Source organism: Pipistrellus hanaki, assembly GCF_964339955.1.
Source record: "Pipistrellus hanaki genome assembly, chromosome: 6".
Classification (NCBI taxonomy): Eukaryota; Metazoa; Chordata; class Mammalia; order Chiroptera; family Vespertilionidae; genus Pipistrellus; species Pipistrellus hanaki.
The window spans coordinates 61,274,779-61,295,678 of record NC_140508.1 but is presented as its reverse complement, the minus strand read 5'-3'; the positions used below and the strand labels follow the sequence as shown (position 1 = coordinate 61,295,678).

General features: G+C 43.2%; 1 protein-coding gene across 1 annotated transcript in view; it reads right to left on the bottom strand.

The window, feature by feature from the left end:
- Positions 1–13,332: 13,332 nt before the first annotated feature.
- Positions 13,333–20,900, bottom strand: part of APCDD1 (APC down-regulated 1) — a 30,485-nt gene continuing 22,917 nt past the window's right edge. The window contains exons 4-5 of the mRNA XM_084887764.1: positions 16,804–17,125; positions 13,333–15,411 (exon numbers count right to left, since the gene is read on the bottom strand). Of these exons, the coding sequence (XP_084743890.1) occupies positions 14,960–15,411; positions 16,804–17,125 (774 nt within the window). The 3' untranslated portion in view covers positions 13,333–14,959. The remainder of the gene's footprint in view (positions 15,412–16,803; positions 17,126–20,900) is intronic.

The following is a 20,900-nucleotide window of genomic DNA, read 5'->3' as shown; positions in this document are numbered from 1 at the left end:
ACAGGACAGTGTTTGAGAAATGTGGGCAGAGAATCTTCTCTGAGCCCACCGAAGACATTAAAATCCCTCACACCTGACTCACGTGGGAGTCCACAGGCTTCGGGATTGCTAATATCCCTAGCTTACCAAGTCAGGCGACAGGAGAGCCACTAAACCCCACCATGGCTGGCACTTCCATTAAACATGTGCTATCTTCAGTAAATGAGACGTGCTGGCCCTGCATCCCAGGGACATCACAGCACGCACAGAGCAGTCCCATGCTTATCTTTTTTTTTTTTTTCTCCTGTGTATCTCCTTGACTACCTAAACTCAGCAGGCAACTAAACACAGTTGAGTTTAAAGAAGATATCTTCTTTAAGTGCAGCTGTTGAAACCCAGACTCCACGGGGGAGTTGAGAGCTCGCCAACAAGGCTGAGATCCTTTCCAGCTCTCACGGTCCCCAGAGCCCCCAAAGAACCTTCTCTTCTGGTGACAGGTATTTAGGAAGCACTTTCAATGATGACACTAGACCTCTTGGGACCACTGAAGCACTGGTAATACTAAGATATAACATATCCTTATATAGTAATCATACAGAACTGAAAATTCCAACAGAAGGTGTGTGCTGATCCATTAATCTATCATGCGTAGGCTCATTACTCTCCATCCTTGCTGCCATTGGCACCTTCTGGAGTACTGGTTAACCTGCTCTAACTGATTAGTCATCCAGCCACCACTCTAACCTCTAGAATCCTTCATCCACTCTTAATGTCACTGTATGATCTCACCATTCCCTGTTTCAACAGCTTCAGTAGTTCCTCAGGGTCAGGAGAAAATGCAACAACTCCCAAAGGTGGGATACCAGACTCAGCTTTCCAGACCCAGGCCCTGGGTGTGCCCCCACCTGCTGGACTGAAGGCTGAAGGCGAGCGGCCAGTGCTTTGCCCATCCCCAGAGGCGAGGGGAAATTGGAAAGTGTGAGGGAAAGGAAAATGAAGATGACACAGCCCAAAGGTGAAGGAAGCAGATGAACTTGGAGCTGAAGTGATAATGTTTTGCTTGACTTCATCATATTTCTCACAATCCACCTCTGGCTCCTAACCCGGGAATCTTGAGATCAGTTAAAATTACCAGGACTGGGACAGATAACTTTGAAAAATGTGCTTCTTCCATTCGTTCTTTGGGAACTGCTTGGAAAAAGGCGGGAATAGATAAAAGTAAAAACTGGGAGGGGAAAGACTACAGCCAACACTCGGGTGTCTCCAACAGCTGGGAACTGTCACTTTCGTCCTTGTTCCCCAAGGGCTGCAGCTCTTCCTTTGGGCTCCCACCTAGCCAGTGACCTCCTCCATCCCCACCCAGAAATCAAGCTTCTAGTTCCCTACTCTGCCCCACATCATGTTCTTGTGTGTCATGTTTCGGGTTTCTCCTGCCACTCCAGCTCGTGTTTTCAGCTCATCCTCGGAGTCATGGCAAACATTTTCAATATTCCCACAGGCCCTACCCGAGCTTCTTTTGTTGGCCTGGCATATTGGCTCCAGCTCATTGCTGCTCTCCTCACTGGCCTCATTATCCCTGGAAGGACACTCCTTGTGTGGCTTTCTACCACCCACCAAGGATTACCTGGGGACAGAAAAACTGAGCTGTACATTTTCATCTCGTAGGCAGCACATATAACACTGACAGCTGCATAGACAGATGGTTATGAGGGTGTAGTGTGCCTGCAGATGGTTCTAGGGAGAGTTTCTACCTTAGCAACAATTTTCTCTCTCTTCATTTCTGGGGATTTTGCTTATCCTACAAACACAGAGAGATCCCACTCCTAGGTCAGTATGATGAGACAGCAGCAATCCACCTGAGGAAGTAGATGTCCTGGAAGGGCTTCTGACAGCTGCCGCCTTTGCCATTGTAGAACTTTGATGTTATAGTTTTGATGTATAAATACAAGACTGTACCTATAAGCTAGGTAAGCATGAACTAGCAGGTGACTTTAGAATATAGGATTAAGTCTTTGGTATTGAAAATAGTCTCTTCAGTAAATTCTCTTACTGAATTATAACCTATATTTAACTTGTTAAAAATACAAATTTATAGAAATGGAAAAACTAAGCGACATTAACTTTTCTTGTATCAATTGATTGAAACAGCTTGGTTGTCTTTAGAAGCCTTACTGCAGGCATGGCTTCCCTCCTTTCACCGGCTCCGTATATTTCGGCCGAATTAGTGCTCTGGGCTCCTGGCGACTGGCTTTGGCTGCCTTGCTCTTTAGACATTGAACTGAAAAGGCATATATCTTCTCATTTGTTTCTGGGACTATCTGTGTGTAATTTCCCCAGGCAAGGTTCTTTTTTCTGCCTCCTGAGTAAAGAATTCCCTTTCTGTTTCTTAGACAAGCCATGGGTGTCTTTGCATAGGGAAGCTCTTACAATTAACTTTGCTCTTGACAAGAGTTCTGGATAAGAGAGTTAGAGCAACATCATCAAACATGCTGAATTGAATCAAAAGAAAGTTTTTTGAAGCTAGAGTTCTGCTGACTTTATTGCTAAAGCTATGGTAAAATCTGTTGGCTCTGTTTCAAATTCTGTCATATTCTGTAACTTTGAATTCTGTCTGAGGCAATTTGTAAAGAATTCAAGCTTTATGGTGAGTGGGAGAAAAGAGAGAGCACACTCGATGTGTAGTTATTGATCCAGAACACGTTTGCAACGAACTGAGGTCTAGGATGTGGACAAAGCATGAGCAAGGTAGACACACTTCCTTCCCTGAAAGATTTCCCTCTGTAGCAGAAGTGTCAGGTAGTAAATAACATGTTGTAAGGTGACAAATATGGAAATTGCCACCAAGGAAATGGAGCCTGCCTAGGGGTGAGTTAGGGAGGGATGGGCATGAGTGTAATCTCAAACAGCTCAGGAAAGTGTTAGTGAGGTGAGAGTCTAAGGAAGAGGATATATGGATTGATAAGTAAGGTACTGAGACTGGGGACCTGGTACCCAGGATCTCCACCTATACTTTAGGTGTAAATGAGGACCAGTGATAGGCAACCAGGCACTTGGACACTTATCAACTGAATAAAGGATGCTTGATTAGCATGCTACAGATTACATCTCAAATCCTGAAAAACTGGCAGAGAAGATTGAGGAATAAGAACATAAGAATTGGGGGAAAGAAACATCAGATAACTCTGGTATTTTTCACACTTGAAGGTTGATCTTTAGGATGAATGGTTTTGGAATAATCTGTGAATCCTATGTGGTTATTGTAATTATACAAAGATGAACTGAGGACAAACTGTGATTGGAAGAAGAAAATGGAGGGAAGAAGCTGACTGGAAATAGAGCCTTATTTGGGTTGACTCTTGAATTGTAAAGAATTTCAGGGGAGGCTGCTTCTTAACATTCAACAGTAAGAATAAAACAAAACGGAAACAGTGCTCATCGCTCAATGTGGTGCTTGCTGCTAGAGATGACATCCACCCCAGCTCATGCTGGCCCAAGGAAGATAAGGATGTGTAGGACTCTTTTTAAAACTAATTTAGAACTCATTAGGGGCCACTGCCTTTTCCTCCCCTTTGAGAGCTAGCTGAGATCCAGCCAAGAAGGAGTCATCCATTAAAGCCTAGGACACTAATTTGTAAGACAAAAGAAAGCTTTGTGATACAAATAAACACACACACACACACACACACACACACACACACACACACCCCTACCTCTGTTAGGGAGAGCAGGGAATTCTCAGAGAAGAAACTGGTTTGTATTGAGGACTTAAAAAAAAATACCTCTACAAAAAATTAGAAAAGAAAGAGAAGTTAGGAGAGAGCATGCATTTGAGGAACTCAGCTCTAAGGCCCACTACTTACGGGGTAATAAACAGTACAAGGGAATAACTTGTGACCTAGTGAAATAAAAATTCTCTCTGTAGTATTTCTGATATTACACCATGGCTCTGAGATCCAGCTGACTCTTCATTAAAAAAAAATACCATTAAGGTCTAACGTAATTGATTATGGCTAGGTTGCCTAGGCAGGGGAATACGAAAAGAAAATACATTTCCTATGCCAACCATTGTGTGAGATGGTTGGGGTGAAGGAGCATGACACTGAGGCAAATGGATTTGGTGGAGAGAGGAGACCATGAGGCTGGCCACATCAAGACCCACCTGTGGTTAAGTCAATAAGATGAACTCCCTGATTGGCACTTTACTCCCACTCTTTCCTCAACAATATAGTTTGTCTAAAAACATCCTTGGATACATCAGAAAAGCAAGCAACCTTCTACATGGAGGTTATAAAGTAAATGGTTTTGCTATAAAGTAGAGCAATTTAGGGTCTAAACTTGGATTGGCTTAACAAAAACCATCGTTTCAAATACTTGGTAGACTATTTTCTGCATGCAGACGGCATGTTTGGGCACTTACAGCACATGATAATAGCCATCATTATGAGAACACTCCAGGGACAGGTAATTAAGACCCTTTCATAGGAACACAGCCCGTGTTTATGACTTAAGGAACTGGGAGGCAATCTGCCTTTCATTAGCACATAATAACATCTCACTTTTATGGGACATTCCTTCAGTTGATTTTCTTAATTAGATTTAACTGAAGGATGAAAGTCAACTTTTGCTACAAAGAACTCTGGAATGGAAGACCACTGTGTTGCAAACAATAACGGAATGCTGGAGCCACATACATCAAATATACACACAAATAAGAGAACTGTGTTTTCTAAAAATCCCAAGACCAGGGAAGGCTAATGTAGGCATTCTGTCTTGCTCCTGATATGAAGAGGATAATTTTTCAGTGTTTCATCATTGAGTGTGATATTATAGTGTTTTTTTTTTAATTTGTCTATGAATGAGATAATATTGTTAAGATTGCAATATTCCCCAAAGCAATTTAAAGATTTAATGGAATTTCTATGACATTTCAATAGCTTTTATTTTGCGGAGATGGAAAAACCAGTCCTAAAGTTCACAAAAATTGCCAGTGACTATAAATAGCTAAAACAATATTGAAAAAGAAGAACCAAGTTTCAGTGCCTATATTTTTACATTGCAAAACTTACTAGAAAGCTACAATAATCAAAATAATGTGGTATTGACATAAGGATATATAATAAATAAAGGTATATATAAAATTACATATTTATTGATATTGGAATAGAATTGAGACTTTATAAATAGTTATACATCTATTGTCACTTGATTTCAAGAAGTGTGTCAAGACCATTCAGTGAGGAATAAAATAGTTTCTTCAACAAATCGTGCTAGGACAATTGAATATCCACAATGTAAAAAAAGAAAGTTAGACCTTTATCTCATACCAGATACAAAAATTAACTCAAAAAGGTTTGAAGACCTAAATGTAAGACCTAAAACTATAAGTCTCTTTGAAAAAAGGTAGGAGATCTTCATGACCTTTGACTTGGCAATGGTTTCTTACATACCATATCAAAAATACAAGCAAGAAAGTAAAAATAAATAAATTGGACTGCATTGAGATTAAAAACTTTGTGCATCGAAGGACACAATCAAGAAAGGAAAAGAAAACCCTTAAAATCATAAGAAATATTTGTAAATAATAAGCAGGCATACCTTGTTTTATTGTGCTTTGCTTTATTGAGATTCTCAAATACTGCATTTTCTTTAATATTGAGGCAAGACTCTCAACCAGCAAAAAGATTATGACTTGCTGAAGGCTCAGATGATGGTTAGCAATTTTTTAGCAATAAAGTTCTTTTAAATTAAGGTATGTATGGAGGCTTTTTTTTAGACATAATGCTATTGTACACATAATAGATCACAGTATAGTATAAACATAACTTTTATATGCACTGAGAAACAGAAAAATCATGTGACTCACTTTATTGTGATACTTTATTGTGATGGTTGAAATTGAACCAGCAACATCTCTAAGGTATACTTAAGACTGATAAAGGTCTAGGACCCAGAATATATAAGGAAATCACATAATTCAACAACCAAAACACAGAACAACCTTATACAAAATAGACTGGAAAAAGCTGTCCCAATAAGATACACATATGGCTGCCAAGCACATGAGAAGATGTGCAACATCAATAGTCATTAAGAAATACAAACTAAACTACAGTGCAAAACCAATTCACAGCCCCTAGTATGGCTATAACTTTAAAAAATAGAAAATTCAAATGTTAGCAAGGATGGAGAGAAATAGAAACCCTTATCCACTGCTGGTGGGAGTGTGAAGTTATGCACTTGCTTCTTAATAAGTGAACCATAGATTTATTCTATGACCTAACAACTTTCCTCTTAATAAGTGAACCATAGATTTATTCTATGACCTAACAACTTTCCTCTTAGATATATACCCCAAAGAACTGAAAACAGTTGTCCAAACAGAAACTTTTACATGAATGTTTATAACAGCACTGTTTGCAATACCCCCAGAATGAAAACAACCTAAATGCCCATGAGCTGATGAATAAATAAACAAAATAAAGTATACAGTGGAATATTATTCATCCATATAAAATAATGAAGTACTGTTAAATACTACAACATAATAAGTGAATTACCCAGATAGAAAAATGCAATATAATGCATGATTCCATTTAAATAAAATATCCAGAATAGACCAATCTATAGAGACCAGAACACAGATTTGTGGGTTCCTGGGGCTGGGGGAAGGGGTTTAGAGAGTGGCTGCTTAAAGAGTATTCATCTCCTTTGGGGATGATGAAAGTGTTCTGGAACCATATCGTGGTTATGTTTGCACAGCATTGTGAATGTACCAAATGCCACTGAACTATACACTTTAAAGCGGTTAAAACGATGAGTGTTAGGTTATGTGACTTTAAACACAATAGAATCAGTATTATTCAAATGGTTGTTTATAGACATTGTCTGTCTACACCTTATTGTGTGTCAAATTTTTCTAAAACTGAATAACTATCAAAATGCACACAAAACACCTTGACTTAAATGATTATTATTTCTGTTACCTTATCAATAAACTCCTGGAAGTTGGAGTCAGTGTGTTAATCTCTGCACTTTGCACAGTGCCACTTTCATCGTCTTACATATAATAGCCCCTAAAGTCAAATGCCTCACAAAGGAGAGGGGCCCCAAAGATGCATTAAAGTCCTAAGACGAACTATGACAAGCAGCATGACCACCTTCTAATAACTTTTATTTTTTGAGCAGCCACTCTGAACCATCCACATTCATCATTTCTAATCTTTACAACAATTCTGCAAGGTGGATAGCACAGGGGAGCACGCACCACTAGGAATGATTAACTGTTCAACTAATACCTAGAGTGAGTTAAAGTCAGAATATCATAGATGATGATCCAAACATACCTTGAATATTTTCTTTTTATTTTTAAATTATAGTTATTGGGGTGACATTAGTTAATAAGATTTCACAGGTTTCAAGTATATATTTCTATGACTTGTGACCTGTAGATTGTGTACCTATTATCTAAAGTTAAATTATCTTCCATCACCATATATTTGGCTCCTTTTACCCTTAACTACCCATGTACAAATTTTTTGTTGTTGTTAATTCTCACCTGAGGATATTTTTTCATTGATCTATAGAGAGAGTGGAAGGAAGTGGGAGAGAAAGAGAGAGGGAAACATCGATGTGAGAGAGACACTTTGATTGGTTGCCTCCCACATGCGTCCAGACGAGGGCCAAGGATCAAGCGTGCAACTGAGGAACATGACCTTGACCAGAATTGAACCCAGGACCCTTCAGTCCTCAGGCAGACACTCTACCCACTAAGCCAAACCAGCTAGGGCCCATAGTACAAAAATGTATTATAAATGGATCAAAGACCTAAATATAAGATCTGAAACAATAAATTCATATAGAAGAAAACATAAGTACTAAAATTATGAATCTTGGTCTCAGAGAAGATTTTATGAATTTGAATATTTTAATGAAAAATATATAAACATATTTACTCATCAATCTTTTTATAAGGAACTTTCCTTACTGATTGGTTCACCAACTTCTTGCAAACATCTCACTTATAAAGCATGGCCCACAATTTCCAGTTTTGGTTTCTCTCAAGGAGAAAGAAGAATGTAGAGATACTGTGAAATCATTAGAGCTCCGATCCCTTCTACATTTTTGTCCCCTGTCCTAACCAGTAATTTAAGTTCTCTTACTTATACCTTACTCAACAGCAATATTTTCATCACCTTTTATATTGTCTTCCCAATACATTCAATTTGGATTTCATGGAGAAAACACTCTTTAGAAACATATTTAATAATTGTTTTGTTTATTAATTTTCTCTTTTTAAACATCAGCTTTGAAATTAATTCTATAATTACAACATAAAAGCACAGCCAACATAAATAAGCTTGAGAATTCAAACAACTTAATGGGCATACAACTCAGCTGGTGGCATCTTTCAAACTTTAATGTGTACAAGAATGAGAGAGAGAGAGAGAGAGAGAGAGAGAGAGAGAGAGATTTAATTAAAACACAGATTCTGATTCTGCAGGTCTGGAATGGAGCTTGGGATTGTGCATCTCTAACAACCTCACATGAGATGCAATGCTAATGGTTCACACTCCAGGGAGCAAGGTGCTAAAGCACCAAGGTCATGGGCATTAGCCAGCATATTTCCATGCGGAAATGGGAGAGTCCATGAATCCAGGACACTGATAAATGCAGGTCTGTTATGAAAGCTTCTAACTAGGTCATGATTCTCATTACATAAGTGGGAATGTTGAGCAAAGAGAAGCTGAAGGACTTACCCAAAGGGGGCCAGAGGGGAGTGGGCAAGCAGGAATTCAAACACATGTCTGTTTGCTCCAAAGTTCATGCTCTTTCCACCACAAGTCTAAAAAAGCTAAAGCACAGAGCACAAGGCAACTCTAGAAAGGCTGCAGGAAATGACAGCTCTGCCCAACTTGATCAGATGAAGCAGCAAAATGAGAGAGCAGTTCCCACAACAAGATCTGTGTCTTTCTGGATTTCTTACAAATCATTAGATGGGTCAGCTAAGGTGAGAGATTTTATATTCTCTTCACAAAATTTATATATTGTTACAGAACTGTGGGCTTCCAGAGTTCCAATTACTTTTTAATTATTTTTAGCACCACCCTTCTCTCCAACATCTTGCTGCTCTTCAGCTGAATTAAAAGTGAAACATGAATTTATTGGCCCTCTATGGTCTGAAAAATGTTCAGAAACCAGGTACAAGTGGACAATTGGGCAGAGTACAGTGATGTTAATGCCTACATCATTCCCTAGGAGAATGGTTGCTCCAGAAATAGATAGTATTGTTTGTTTGTTTTTATTAAGTCAGGCTGCTCATTTGAATTCATATTCACTGCTTTATTATGCTGAAAGTTGCACATGACTTCTTTGGATCTTTGGCTCAATAATCACTTTGATGTTTTATTTATTGATTCAGAAAAGGACTTGCCTTTCAAGTTTGTTATCTCTGATTTCAATGGAATTTTTCAAAGTATTTAGAAACTAGCTCCATAGTACAGTCTACTCAGTTTAAAATTGGCACAATATTCTGAAGTATTATTGGTGCCCTGGGTGTTTCCTGCCATTTAGTTTCAAGCTAATAAGGAAATGCGGAGGTTGGCTAGAGTTTGCTATAAATATTGTAGATAGACATTTGTGCTGGAACACATTCAAAGAGGATTCTTTAGAGAGTACATTTTATTGTACCAGAGACTTTGTTTTCTTGGCTATTGAAATTATTTATATTTGGAAATCAGAGCTATTTCTCATCTTTGACCAACTGTTTTGTGAAGCCTCAACTTCCATATTTATGCAATCCATCTGTGACATCATTCCGTTGTTTCCATGGCAAAAAAAAAAAAAAAAAAAAAAAAAAAATCAAGAAAGACACAATATAAAATATAATTTTTTGGAAAAGGGCCTATTCAAATCCCTTGTGTTCGTTTGAGGTTTTGTTTCTTATACGTACTTTGAATATTAACCCCTTATTAGATATGGCTTGCAATATGTTCTCCCACCCCTAGGTTGCTCCTTCATGCTATTGCTTCCTTTGCTGTGCAAAAGGCCTTTTTGTTTTAATATAATCCCACTTGTTTACTTTTGCTTTTGTTGCCTGTGCTTTTTAGCCAAGAAATCATTGCCAAGACTAATGGCATGAAGCCTTTTTCCTATGTTTTTTGATAGGAGCTTTACAATTTTGGGTCTTCATATAAAAGCCTTTAATCAATTTTGAGTTGACTTTTGTGAATAGTGCAAGGGTCAAATTTTATTCTTTTTTATCTGGATATCCAGTTTTCCCAACACCTTTAGTTAATAGAAGAGACTATCCTTATGTATTTTGACAACCTTGTCAGAGAACAGTTGACCATATTAATGTAGATTTAAGTCTGGACTCTATTCTGTCTCATTGGTCTATGCCAGATGTTGTATCATACTGGTTTATAGCATACTATTTTAGTCACTATGGCTTTGCAATATATTTTGAAATCAGAAAGTATGGTACCTCCAGCTTTGTTTTTATTTCTCAAGATAGCTTTAGTTATTTAGGGTCCTTTGTGGTCCCAGATACATTTTAGAATTGTTTTCTCTTTCTGCAAAACATGCCTTTGAAATTTTAATAAAAATTGCATTGAGCCTGTACATCTCTCTGAGTAATATGGACATTTTAAAATATTAATTGTTCTAGTCCATGAACATGGGATCTCTTTCCATTTATTTGTGTCTTTAATAATTTCTTTCATCCGTGTTTTGCAGTTTTCAGGGTGCAAGTTTTTCACCTCCTCAGTTTATTCCTAGTGTGAAAAGGCAACCTTTGAAATTAGAGAAAATGTTTGCATATAATCTATATCTGACGAGGGGTTACTATTCAAAATATATCAGAAACTTCTACAACACAATAACAAAACAAAAAATATAGCCCTCTGATTTTAAAATGGGCAGAAGTCCTGCAGGGGTGGGGGGATGGGATGGACAGGGTCAAGGGGCTGGGGTCACTGATGGTGGCTCCGAGAAGCCACTGGGAGGGGAGGAGGTCATGGGAGCAGCTTCCTGGAACCAGCCCAGGCTGGGAGCAGCCGCAACTCCTGGGGCAGGGCCAGGGCTCCCAGGGCTTCACTGAAGCCCCAATGGTCCCCATCTTCTGGAGGACACTGAAGTTGGTGGTGACGGGTGCTGTAGCTGCACCCATCCTTCATGGCCCTGGGCTGGGATGATCCCTCTGCTTGTGCTGGGTCCGAGGTATCTGGTCTGCTCCAGTAGTTGCACCTGCCACACTGCCTCCTTTTGCACCTTGGGTGGCATAGGCACCAAGATGTCCAATTGAGTGATCTGCCATCGGGAAGCCAGCAGCTAGAACACAGCCTTCATGACAGCAGGGTTTTCACAAAACAAACTATAAAAAGATCTGTTAGAACCATTGTTGCACCCCACGCAGGATATACACACTGTGGGCCTTTTGTGCTGCTCATGCTTACAAACCAGTGAATCCATCAATTACTAAAAGAACTTTCATCCTCGGGCCTTCTCATCACGTGCCCCTCTCTGGAGGTGCCCTTGCCCATGTGGGTATATAGAGAACCCCTCTGTGTGACCTTGTATCCACCAAACAATGTGTAGAGAACTATGGAAGGCAGGAATGTCGGAACACAAGTCTCTGCAGACCGATGAAGGTGAACACAGTGTTGAAATGCATTTGCCTTATGCAGTGAAAGCCTGGGAAAAGTCAAAGGTCCTCTCATAATTGCTACAATCAATTCCAGAGGGAGATGTATAGATCCACTGAACATCTAGACAAAATGGGTGTGAGTATTATAAAATGGCCCTGTATCTTTTGGCAATTACTTGAAGAAATACCATAAATGCCATATGTGGAAGACATGCCAGGGTGTCAGTAAATGCTGTCACAGCGCTCCAGGAGAGTAGAATGAATAGGAGCTTTTCGTTTTTGGTTATGCCTAATCTAGCCAGCGTAGAGACTGGCGAGACAGTTCAGAGAATTATGAGCTGGACCACTCACGGTTTTCTGAAGCTCTGAGTCTTCAGGGATACCATCTGCACACACACACATTCTATTCCAGCTCTCACCAAGATACCTGTCCTGGCTTGGGGGAATGCTGATATCTCAAACTAACAGAACTTTCTTCTCTTCTAGTATATGTAGTGCTTCCTTAATTTCAACTCATTTAAAAAAAGTTTATAGTTTCAGGCAGTGGAAGGAAGGCTGGCATCAAATATTTTTATTAAAAAAAAAAAAAGAAAAGAAAGGCCACGTGAAGGCCCAGTTGTGGCCAACAGTTTTTTGAAAGTAACTTATAAATCACTTACCCTGGCCTAAATTTTCACTCTTAGCAGACTTGTGCACATTAATTCTGCTTTAGTTTTGCAAATTGTATACAAAAAAGATGGAAACTTTTTCATAAAAGGCATTTATGAATGATCTAGATTAGATTATAATAAATATCCTGTTACAGTCAATTGGTACTTGTGTTCTCCAGTCCCAGCAAGCCAGTGAAGTTTCCAACAGCCATCCTTTCACTACTCACTATATTCCCCAAACCTAGTATTTGCAAGTAGAACTACCTGCTACTAACTTAGGGGTAGACTTGCCAGCTCTGGGGTACTTATTATGGAGTATTTTAAGCTTGCTGTAGAATATTCTGTACTCAGTCATACTTTTCTCAGAAACAGCATCTTGGCCTTAAGTTAAAATTTCTGGCTCTTACCCCTGACTTTTGAAGATAAATCACTATATTTCTTCAAGATGATAGGAAAACTTGGAAAGATATTTAGGAGATACATGGGGGATTACTTTTTTAAAAAAGTATATTTCATTGATTTTTTTTTTTTACAGAGAGGAAGGGAGAGGGATAGTTAGAAACATCGATGAGAGAGAAACATCAATCAGCTGCTTCCAAGTACATGCCCTTGACTGGAATCGAATCTGGGACCCTTCAGTCCACAGGCCAAAGCTCTATGCACTGAGCCAAACTGGTTAGGGCAGGGGCTTACTTTTAAAGACACATATTTATATTAACATGACTGATATAAAACAAGATAAGATGTGATATATGTGGGTGATAAAACAAGCAACAGGTATAAGCTAATTGTATCACAAAACATATTGGTCATTTTCTGCATTAGGAAATGATATGATTGCATGAATTTCATGTTATTTCTAAATTATATACTACATTGTATATATGTTACTACATATATATTTGGGTTTATGTATATATGTGTGTATATATTTGTATGTACATATATATGAAATGTACTTTTTAAAGGTTTGAACAGATAAGTCTAAGCTGTGAATTAAGTGACTATAAGTCTACCACTTTTATAGTAAATCACTGAGGTATTCTTCAGCAGTGAATATAGATTTCATATAATTTTATTATATCCTTTAAAGATAGCATTAGTATTAATTAAATAGATCCACAGGTAAACTGTATCTTCTGGGAGGATTTTTGACATCTTTGTTTATTAAACTTGGCAGATATTAAGTTAGTACTTTCACTGGAATAAACCCCCATCGTATGCACCACAACTTAAAATACAACCTAGAGATAAAGCACTTTGGCACTCTGTGCCATCATTGTAACCTAACACCACAGCGAATGCTACAGCATCTCATAAATTTATTTCTTAAATACAAGTGTGATGCTTGAACTCGATCATGGTTTCCATGTTCGCCTGGAGCCACATCCAGGATTCCAGTTACTCATCATTTCCCCCCACCAGCCTCTCCTGGCAATCCCACGTGGTGTTCCGATAGCACCATTTGTAATGAGGCAAGGTAATGGGCAGACGTGATTCCTGCTCCCTTTCCTGGTCTGTGAGAAGGCAGCTCGCAGTCTGTACCAGGTGACCCGAGACTCGACAGTGACAGAGCCAAAGTAATGGCAGGACAGGAACTGAGTCAAGCTGGCATGTCCCCTGGTAAGGAGACTATACACAAAGTCCGGGTTTCACACGAGTCAACCCACTTCAGAAGCTACCCCAGCATCTCCTTGGGCAGCCCGGCCCTTGTACAACCGTGTGGTCTCTGTTGCTCATCTTCGGAGGCAGCAGACACACCAGAGTGAAACACCGTCTGATTGCCCTGGATAGATACAGCCTGAGCCAAGGCGAGGGCCCCCCGGAGAGGAAACTGTAGAACCAGGGGCACTCTGTTGTTTATGTGGCATTGAACACAGGCGCCATCCCATAGGCCGGCTGGTAACAGGACCGCTTTCCACATTTGCCCGGCTGCCCTTGTCTCCTTAGCAGGTAGGAAAGCAGCAAGCATTCTCCAACTGCCCAGAAAGCAGCGTCTGACCACCACCTGGGTTCCCAACAAGCTAAAACAACAACAGTTTAAATTACTTGGATACTTTAATCACAAGGACTTTTCCACTCAACATCTGAAAGGTTGGATTCTCCCCTCTTTTGCATCAAGGCTGTCAAGGTGGCTAAGGTAAATCGCGGGCCGTTCGCTATGTACATATCTACACCCAAGTCTCTTCCTGATTCCTAAAGAAGTGTCTGGTTTGCAGTCCCGAACCAACAACTCTCTGCCGGATCCCAGGCTGTAAAACACCGAGAGGAGACATCTTCCAAGGGAGACAGGAAGCAGCCACAATAAAAAGCTGTAGCCTGTTATTCGCTTCTCCCCTCAGAAACCAAATCATCATTAGGAGGAAGAAAAAGAAGAGGGCCTCGCTGGCCCTCTGCTCCCTCCACCCCACGCGCTGCGGTCTTAAAGTGCAATTACTACTGTGAAGGCACCCGGGCCAGGGCCCAGACAGGACAGAGTTCAAAGCAGAAACTTCAAACAGAGCTGCTCATGACTCAGGCTGGGGAGGAGGGGGTGAGGCGAGGAGAAAGGGCAGGACAGTTCCTGGGCACTCGAGTGCATCGGAAGCAATGTCCTCGCTTCTCCTAAGGGAAAAAAACACACACACACACAACTGCCAATTGTAAGGAAACCTGCTTTGGATCCAATAGAACTTTTAAAACATTTCTATCTGAGGATATTCCAGTGCAGTAGCGTCAAAAGGCAGGCAAGGGCAGCAAGCCATAGGGGACAGGTGCTCCCCCCAGGCGCCCGGCTCCTGAACTGGTGAGCCCTGTGGTCCTCGGAGAAGTCCTCGGGGCGGGACACAGAGGATGCGCACTGGACCAAGGGCATCTGGTAGGACGTGGCTCTCTTCTCGGGCCTGTCCGGGCTGGACCCGTCGCTGGGCCTCTGGCCGTTGAAGAGCAGGTAGCGGCCGCGGGCGTCCTGTTCCATTTTGAAGATCTCGTATTCCGTGTGAGGTAGCTTGATGCCCAGGGCCACGCAGCCGTTGGTGTGCGTCACGTCCTGCTGGACGCCCACCTGCCAGGAGCCCTCGGCCCCGCATTCGTTCCCGTTGAAGACGTTGAGGAGCGAGGCGGTGGCCGCGTCCATGGGGGTGACCTTCATGTGGTTCACTGCAAAGGAGAGGGGACAGTTCGGTGACTCTCGGAGAGTGAGCTTGCGGTGGGTGCAGAAAGCCCACGGGCACCTGCTCACAGCACTGTGTCCCCCAATGAGGCCTTCGGACCTAAACCAGCCCTGATGCCCACCTACCCGACCACCGCCCTCGGAAAAGCACCCTCGGGTGGGAAGATGAGCGTGTTGCTTTGGATGACAATCACATCAGATGTCTGTCAGTGAAAATGGCCTACATCTGGCGTACACGGGATGAGCCCAGGATGCAATGGGTCACAATTGTTTTCGGTGACACTGACTCTTTGGGATTGACAAAATATTCAACAAAACTGGATTTTTTTTTTTTTAATGAGAAGATTTTAAGGTTTTTAAATAGATTTGGTATCAAATAACCTATACTAGTTAGAAGTCTTGCAAGTTAATTCTGGCCCCGTAAATTGGGCAGCTAAAATAAATTAGGCTGCAAGCAAGAAAAATGAATACATATATTAAATACAAATCCCCGAACTAATGAGAGGACCTTTTTGGAAGGCCCTTCCAGGGGACTGCATTCTGTGGGTACCAGGAGAGCTTTGGGGTCGCATCAGACAAATGTGTCCATTCCCTTGGCCACAGTGATCAAAGGTCCATTCTTCTTGGAGCAGATCTCCCCTTCTTAAGATGAGGACTAAGATGCCCTAGGACTCATCTGGGTCATCAGAAATGCTTTAGAGTAAATAGACTGACTACTATCCTGAGAGCAGTCATCCCCAGGGTCCAGGCCATCCCCCTTCCGGGCTAACACCATCTTACAAAGGTGTACAAGCTTTAAAAAGATCTAGATGTAGAGCCCCAAAGACTCTCTTTCTGATTTGACAATAGCCCTGTGACCCTCATCCCTCACTTTCCTCACTCATTATGTATTCTAAGCCTCCCATCTTCGAGCACGTGACCATCACCTTGCGCAGGGCAAGCCCAGCTTGGAAACGACAGCTCCAAGCCCCTGAAGTGTCACTCACACCCGTTTTGTACCGCCCACTAAAAGAAGCACAGTGCATGCAGTCAGGGTGATGTTATCACAGGGGCAGCTCAGGATACGCCAGGAGCTGCACATAAGAAAGGAAATGTGCAGACCTGAGACTTTACTCCGCGTGGCATACTCCTGGGCCACACCTGGCACCCTGCAAAGGGTGAGGGCTCCCCGGCCCCACCCTGGCTGGCAGGGAGGAGCACAGAGGCTGTTGTAAGTGCTGACCTTGGGGCAGGAAGCGTTCCCTAATCTCTTCTCCAACATCTCCAGCAGAAAAGAGGACCTTTCCCCCGGGGTTAACTGCATCAACAAAAGTCACAACCCTGCTCCCTCTGCCTCATGCATCGGGCTGATTCGTTGGGATTTCAGGCAGAAGACCTACCTTTGAACACAAACTCCGTGCCCCCCATGACCCTGGAGGAGTGCACGCCCCGGCTGTAGCGGCCCTTGGCGTAGATGGTGAAGGTGGGATGCTTGCAGACGGGGTCAGAGTAGTGGTAGTAATGCCCTTCCCAGGTGTTGTTGTTGTCGTGGAAGATGAAGTGGCGCGTGAGGAAGAGGACCTCGGGCCGCACCTCGCAGCGCTGGCTCACCCATTCACCGTGCAGGCCGACGGTCAGGTCGGCCTTGGGGGGCAAGAGGGGAGGGTGGTGCTCATCCGACCGGTGGATGATCCGACAGGCGATGCAGGCGTGGTCGTGGTTCTGCGGCCAAGAGACAAACACAAGGCGAGACCTGACTTACGAGAGGGCAGTGCACGCGTGCTTTCTGCAATAGCGAGCACCGCAGCTGGGGTGGGTGAAGCCCCTGAGCCCCATGACTTGTGTGACCTGGATCCCCAAGAAGCACCTGGAGCCATGCTGCAAGGCACGGGCACACGGTGTGTATGTGTGTGCATGTGTGTGCGTGTGCATACTCACAAGTGCACACGTATTTGGCTGACATAAGAAACTCACTTAAATATTCCATAAAGAGATATAGTCTCTCTTTAGAATCACATTACATCTTCAGAATGTATTTATGCTAGATACTCTTTCAAAAAGAAGTATGAAAAAAACAGCCAGAAAATAACTGTCAATAAGGATATGGAGAAATTGGAACTCCTGTGCACACACTGCTGGTGGGAAGGTAAGATGTTGCAGCCACTGTGAAAAAGAATTACTGTATGATCCAGTAATTACACTTCTGATTTATACCCAACAGAGTTGAACCCAGGGTTTCAGAGAGATATTTTTCACCCTGTTCATAGCTATTATTCACAATAGCTAAAACTTTGAAATGACCCAATGTACATTGAGAGATAAGTGGATTAACAAAATGTGGTCTACCCATACAATGAAATACATACAATTTTACCAAGTGAAGGAAATTCTGACACCTGCTACAACATGGATGACCTGCTAAGTAAAATAAGCCAGATACAAAAGGACAAATTCCGTGTGATTCCACTTACACGAGGGACCTGGAGTAGTCAAATTCATAGGGAGAGGGAGGAGAATAGTGGTTCAGGGGCAAGGGGAGGGGAAACAGGGAGTTAGTGTTTCATGAACAGAGTTTCAGTTGGAAAGAGGAAAAAGTTCTGTTGATGGATGATGGTGACGGTTGCAAAATAATATGAATGTACTTAATGCCATTAAACTGTATGCTTAAACATGGCTAAGATGGTCAATCTTATGATATGTGCATTTTACCACGATTAGATATTTTTCATTAAAAACAATTAGGAGACAAGACACACAAGCGTTTTTGTTTTGACTTTTAAAGGACAGCATTCAGCTGCAGTGGCTGAGAAAGGGAGCTGTCCAGGAGGGCAGGGATGAAGGAGGGGCCGGAGGAGGGCAGGGCAGAGCCTCAGAAGGCAGCAGGCACCCCTTTGCTCATTTGTGTCTGCCGGCTTCGGGTCCGGGAGATTTATGGGCTCTTATTCTGCTTCCTGCTTTAGAGCTTTAAGCCATCTAGTGAGTGTGAGATAGCTGGGGCTCCCCTCTTGCCGAGTCTGCCTTCTCACACTAACCCAGGCCTGGAACAGGTTTGTGGCTAGAAAACCTCGTAGTAGGCTGGCCAGACGCCGTCAGCCACGTACATGCTGGTGGTCAGAGGGCTCAGAGAGTACATAGAAGGCTGGTTCCTGACTATTACTGGCAGAGTCCAGGTGTTTGCCCTACATCACAGCTACCTGCGAGCCTGCCTCCCCTGGGTGTGGGGACCATCTATCCCTCTGCTCTTCTCCCTCCCACACGGGGGGCTAAAAAGCCAGCTGGGCCAACAGGCACTGGCCATGGCAGAAGCAGGACTCCAATCTGACCATGCTCTGGTGGCGGTGCCGGCTGAGGCTCAGCGTTCTGAGGACAGCCCACAGACCCAGCCCTGCGCTCCCCTGCCCAGGGGTCCATGAGGTACAGCAGCTTGCTGGCAGGGGGGCGCTCTGACAGGCATGCAATTGTTTTCTAAAGTCAGAAAACAAAGCTCAAAGCCCTTTCATCCCAAGCGCTGACTCAATGTGATGTAGCTGCGGCTGCTGCTCAGAAAACGCTCAGCCGTCTCAGAGAGCGGAGGGCAGTGAGGAGAGGGCCTTCCGGCTGCCAGCTTCTACCTCCCCCCACGAGAGCTCAGCGCTCACTCACTGGGAGCTGTGCTCATTAGATGAGCTACAGCTGTGATTCAGGGACTAGAAGGGTTCCTTCGCTAACACTGTTTGCAACTAGTGGACAATGAGATCAAAGGGACAGCCACAGAGTGAGATGAAGGCAGAGGACCTGCTGTCCGGGGTCCCTGTACCTTGGTGGGCCTATGGTTTCCTACAAAGGGCGCCAGGGCACTCGGGAGAAGCTGCTCGGCAGCCGTGGTCAGCAGCGCGATGCTGTCTGAAACCTGCACACAGCCCTTGGGGCTGCTAACTGCACAGAAAGAGACAGTTACAGCCAGCTCCTGAGGGCCATTTGCCAGGCCCCACTGTCGCTTAGCAGCTGGTGACCTGGGGCAAGTTATTTACCTCTTTAGGTTTCAAAGCCGTCACCTATAATACGGGGTCACCTATAAAACGGGGATTGTTATATTTGCTCGCACAACTGCTGCAAGACATGAGCAGCAGATTAAGGGGGTTCCTCCCCGGTGCTCCAGGCCACTGTGAGAAGAGTTCCTCAGAGTGGCAGGCCAGGGGGTGGGACCACATACATGCATGGCCTTCCCAGGGAAACTAAACCGCATGTGCCATACTGCATGTGCCACTACCTTTCAAACGCATGTTACTAACACTTAGTTAAAAGAAAGCATCGCCAAATTCAGTAACTTTGGCATTCATTATGTATTTTCTTAGTAAACTGCCAGGAGGTGAAAGTTCATAAAAGGAAAAACAAAAACAAAGATGTTCTGACACAAATCTGGGTGGGAAGCTAGTATGAGTTCAGTGTAACATCATCTTAGCTGCCACGCCAGGAAATAGCCCCTTCACTGCTAACAAACCCCATCTACTGTCCCTGCTCCCCGGCCCCGGCCCCACGTGGCCTGAATAAATCCTGCCCGCGCTCAGCTTCAGATCTCTGAGACTTCACGGGCAGGAGAGGGTGTCCCGGTGCCGATGCCTGTTCACAAGGACACTGAGCTCTGCAGGAGGCAGCCCTGGAGACAGGAAGGACCCGAGGAGCACGGCTCCCCGTGAAGAGCTCCACGCCACTCCACTGGCAGCTCAGCAGCTGGCAGCTCCCTAACCGCTCCCCCACCTGCTCGCGGGCAGACCTAAACGGCCTGCTTACTTCTAGGCCCGCCCCGCCTCCACCTCCCCTTCCTCCTCTGGCCCACACTTGCTTTGCCACCTGCAATTTGGAAATTGAAAAACATCAGTGGAGACCACTTTATTTCTGGCCATTCTAAGAAGGCATGAGCCTTAATCTCTGAAAAGATTTGTTTCCTCCAGCACCAATTATCAACTCAGGAACTTCGCAGATCAGGAAAGGAATAGGTCTAGTAAGGGGAGCTGGGCACAGCTGTCAGGCCCAGGCTATTCGAGGAAGGTGCCACGCCAGCATGGTAGCATCTGGTGTTCACGTGGTACTTTTGAAAACAACAGGGCACAGCCGAAACTGGTTTGGCTCAATGGATAGAGCATCGGCTTGGGGACTGAAGGGTCCCGGGTTCGATTCCGGTCAAGGGCATGTACCTTGGTTGCGGGCATATCCCCAATAGGGGGTGTGAAAGAGGCAGCTGATCGATGACTCTCTCTCATCGATGTTTCTAACTCTCTATCTCTCTCCCTTCCTCTCTGTACAAAATCAATAAAATATATTAAAAAAAAAAAAAAAAAGAAGAATAAGAAGAAGAAAAAAAAAAAGAAAACAACAGGGCACAGGTCTTGAGCTGAAGCGTTTCTCAGCAGAGAAGAGTAGATCAGGTAGTTTCGGGGAAGCCTGCCATCCATCCATGCATCAGCTGGGTGTGTGAAGATTTAGGGAGGGAGTGAGGGACCTTTGGGTATTACTGGTC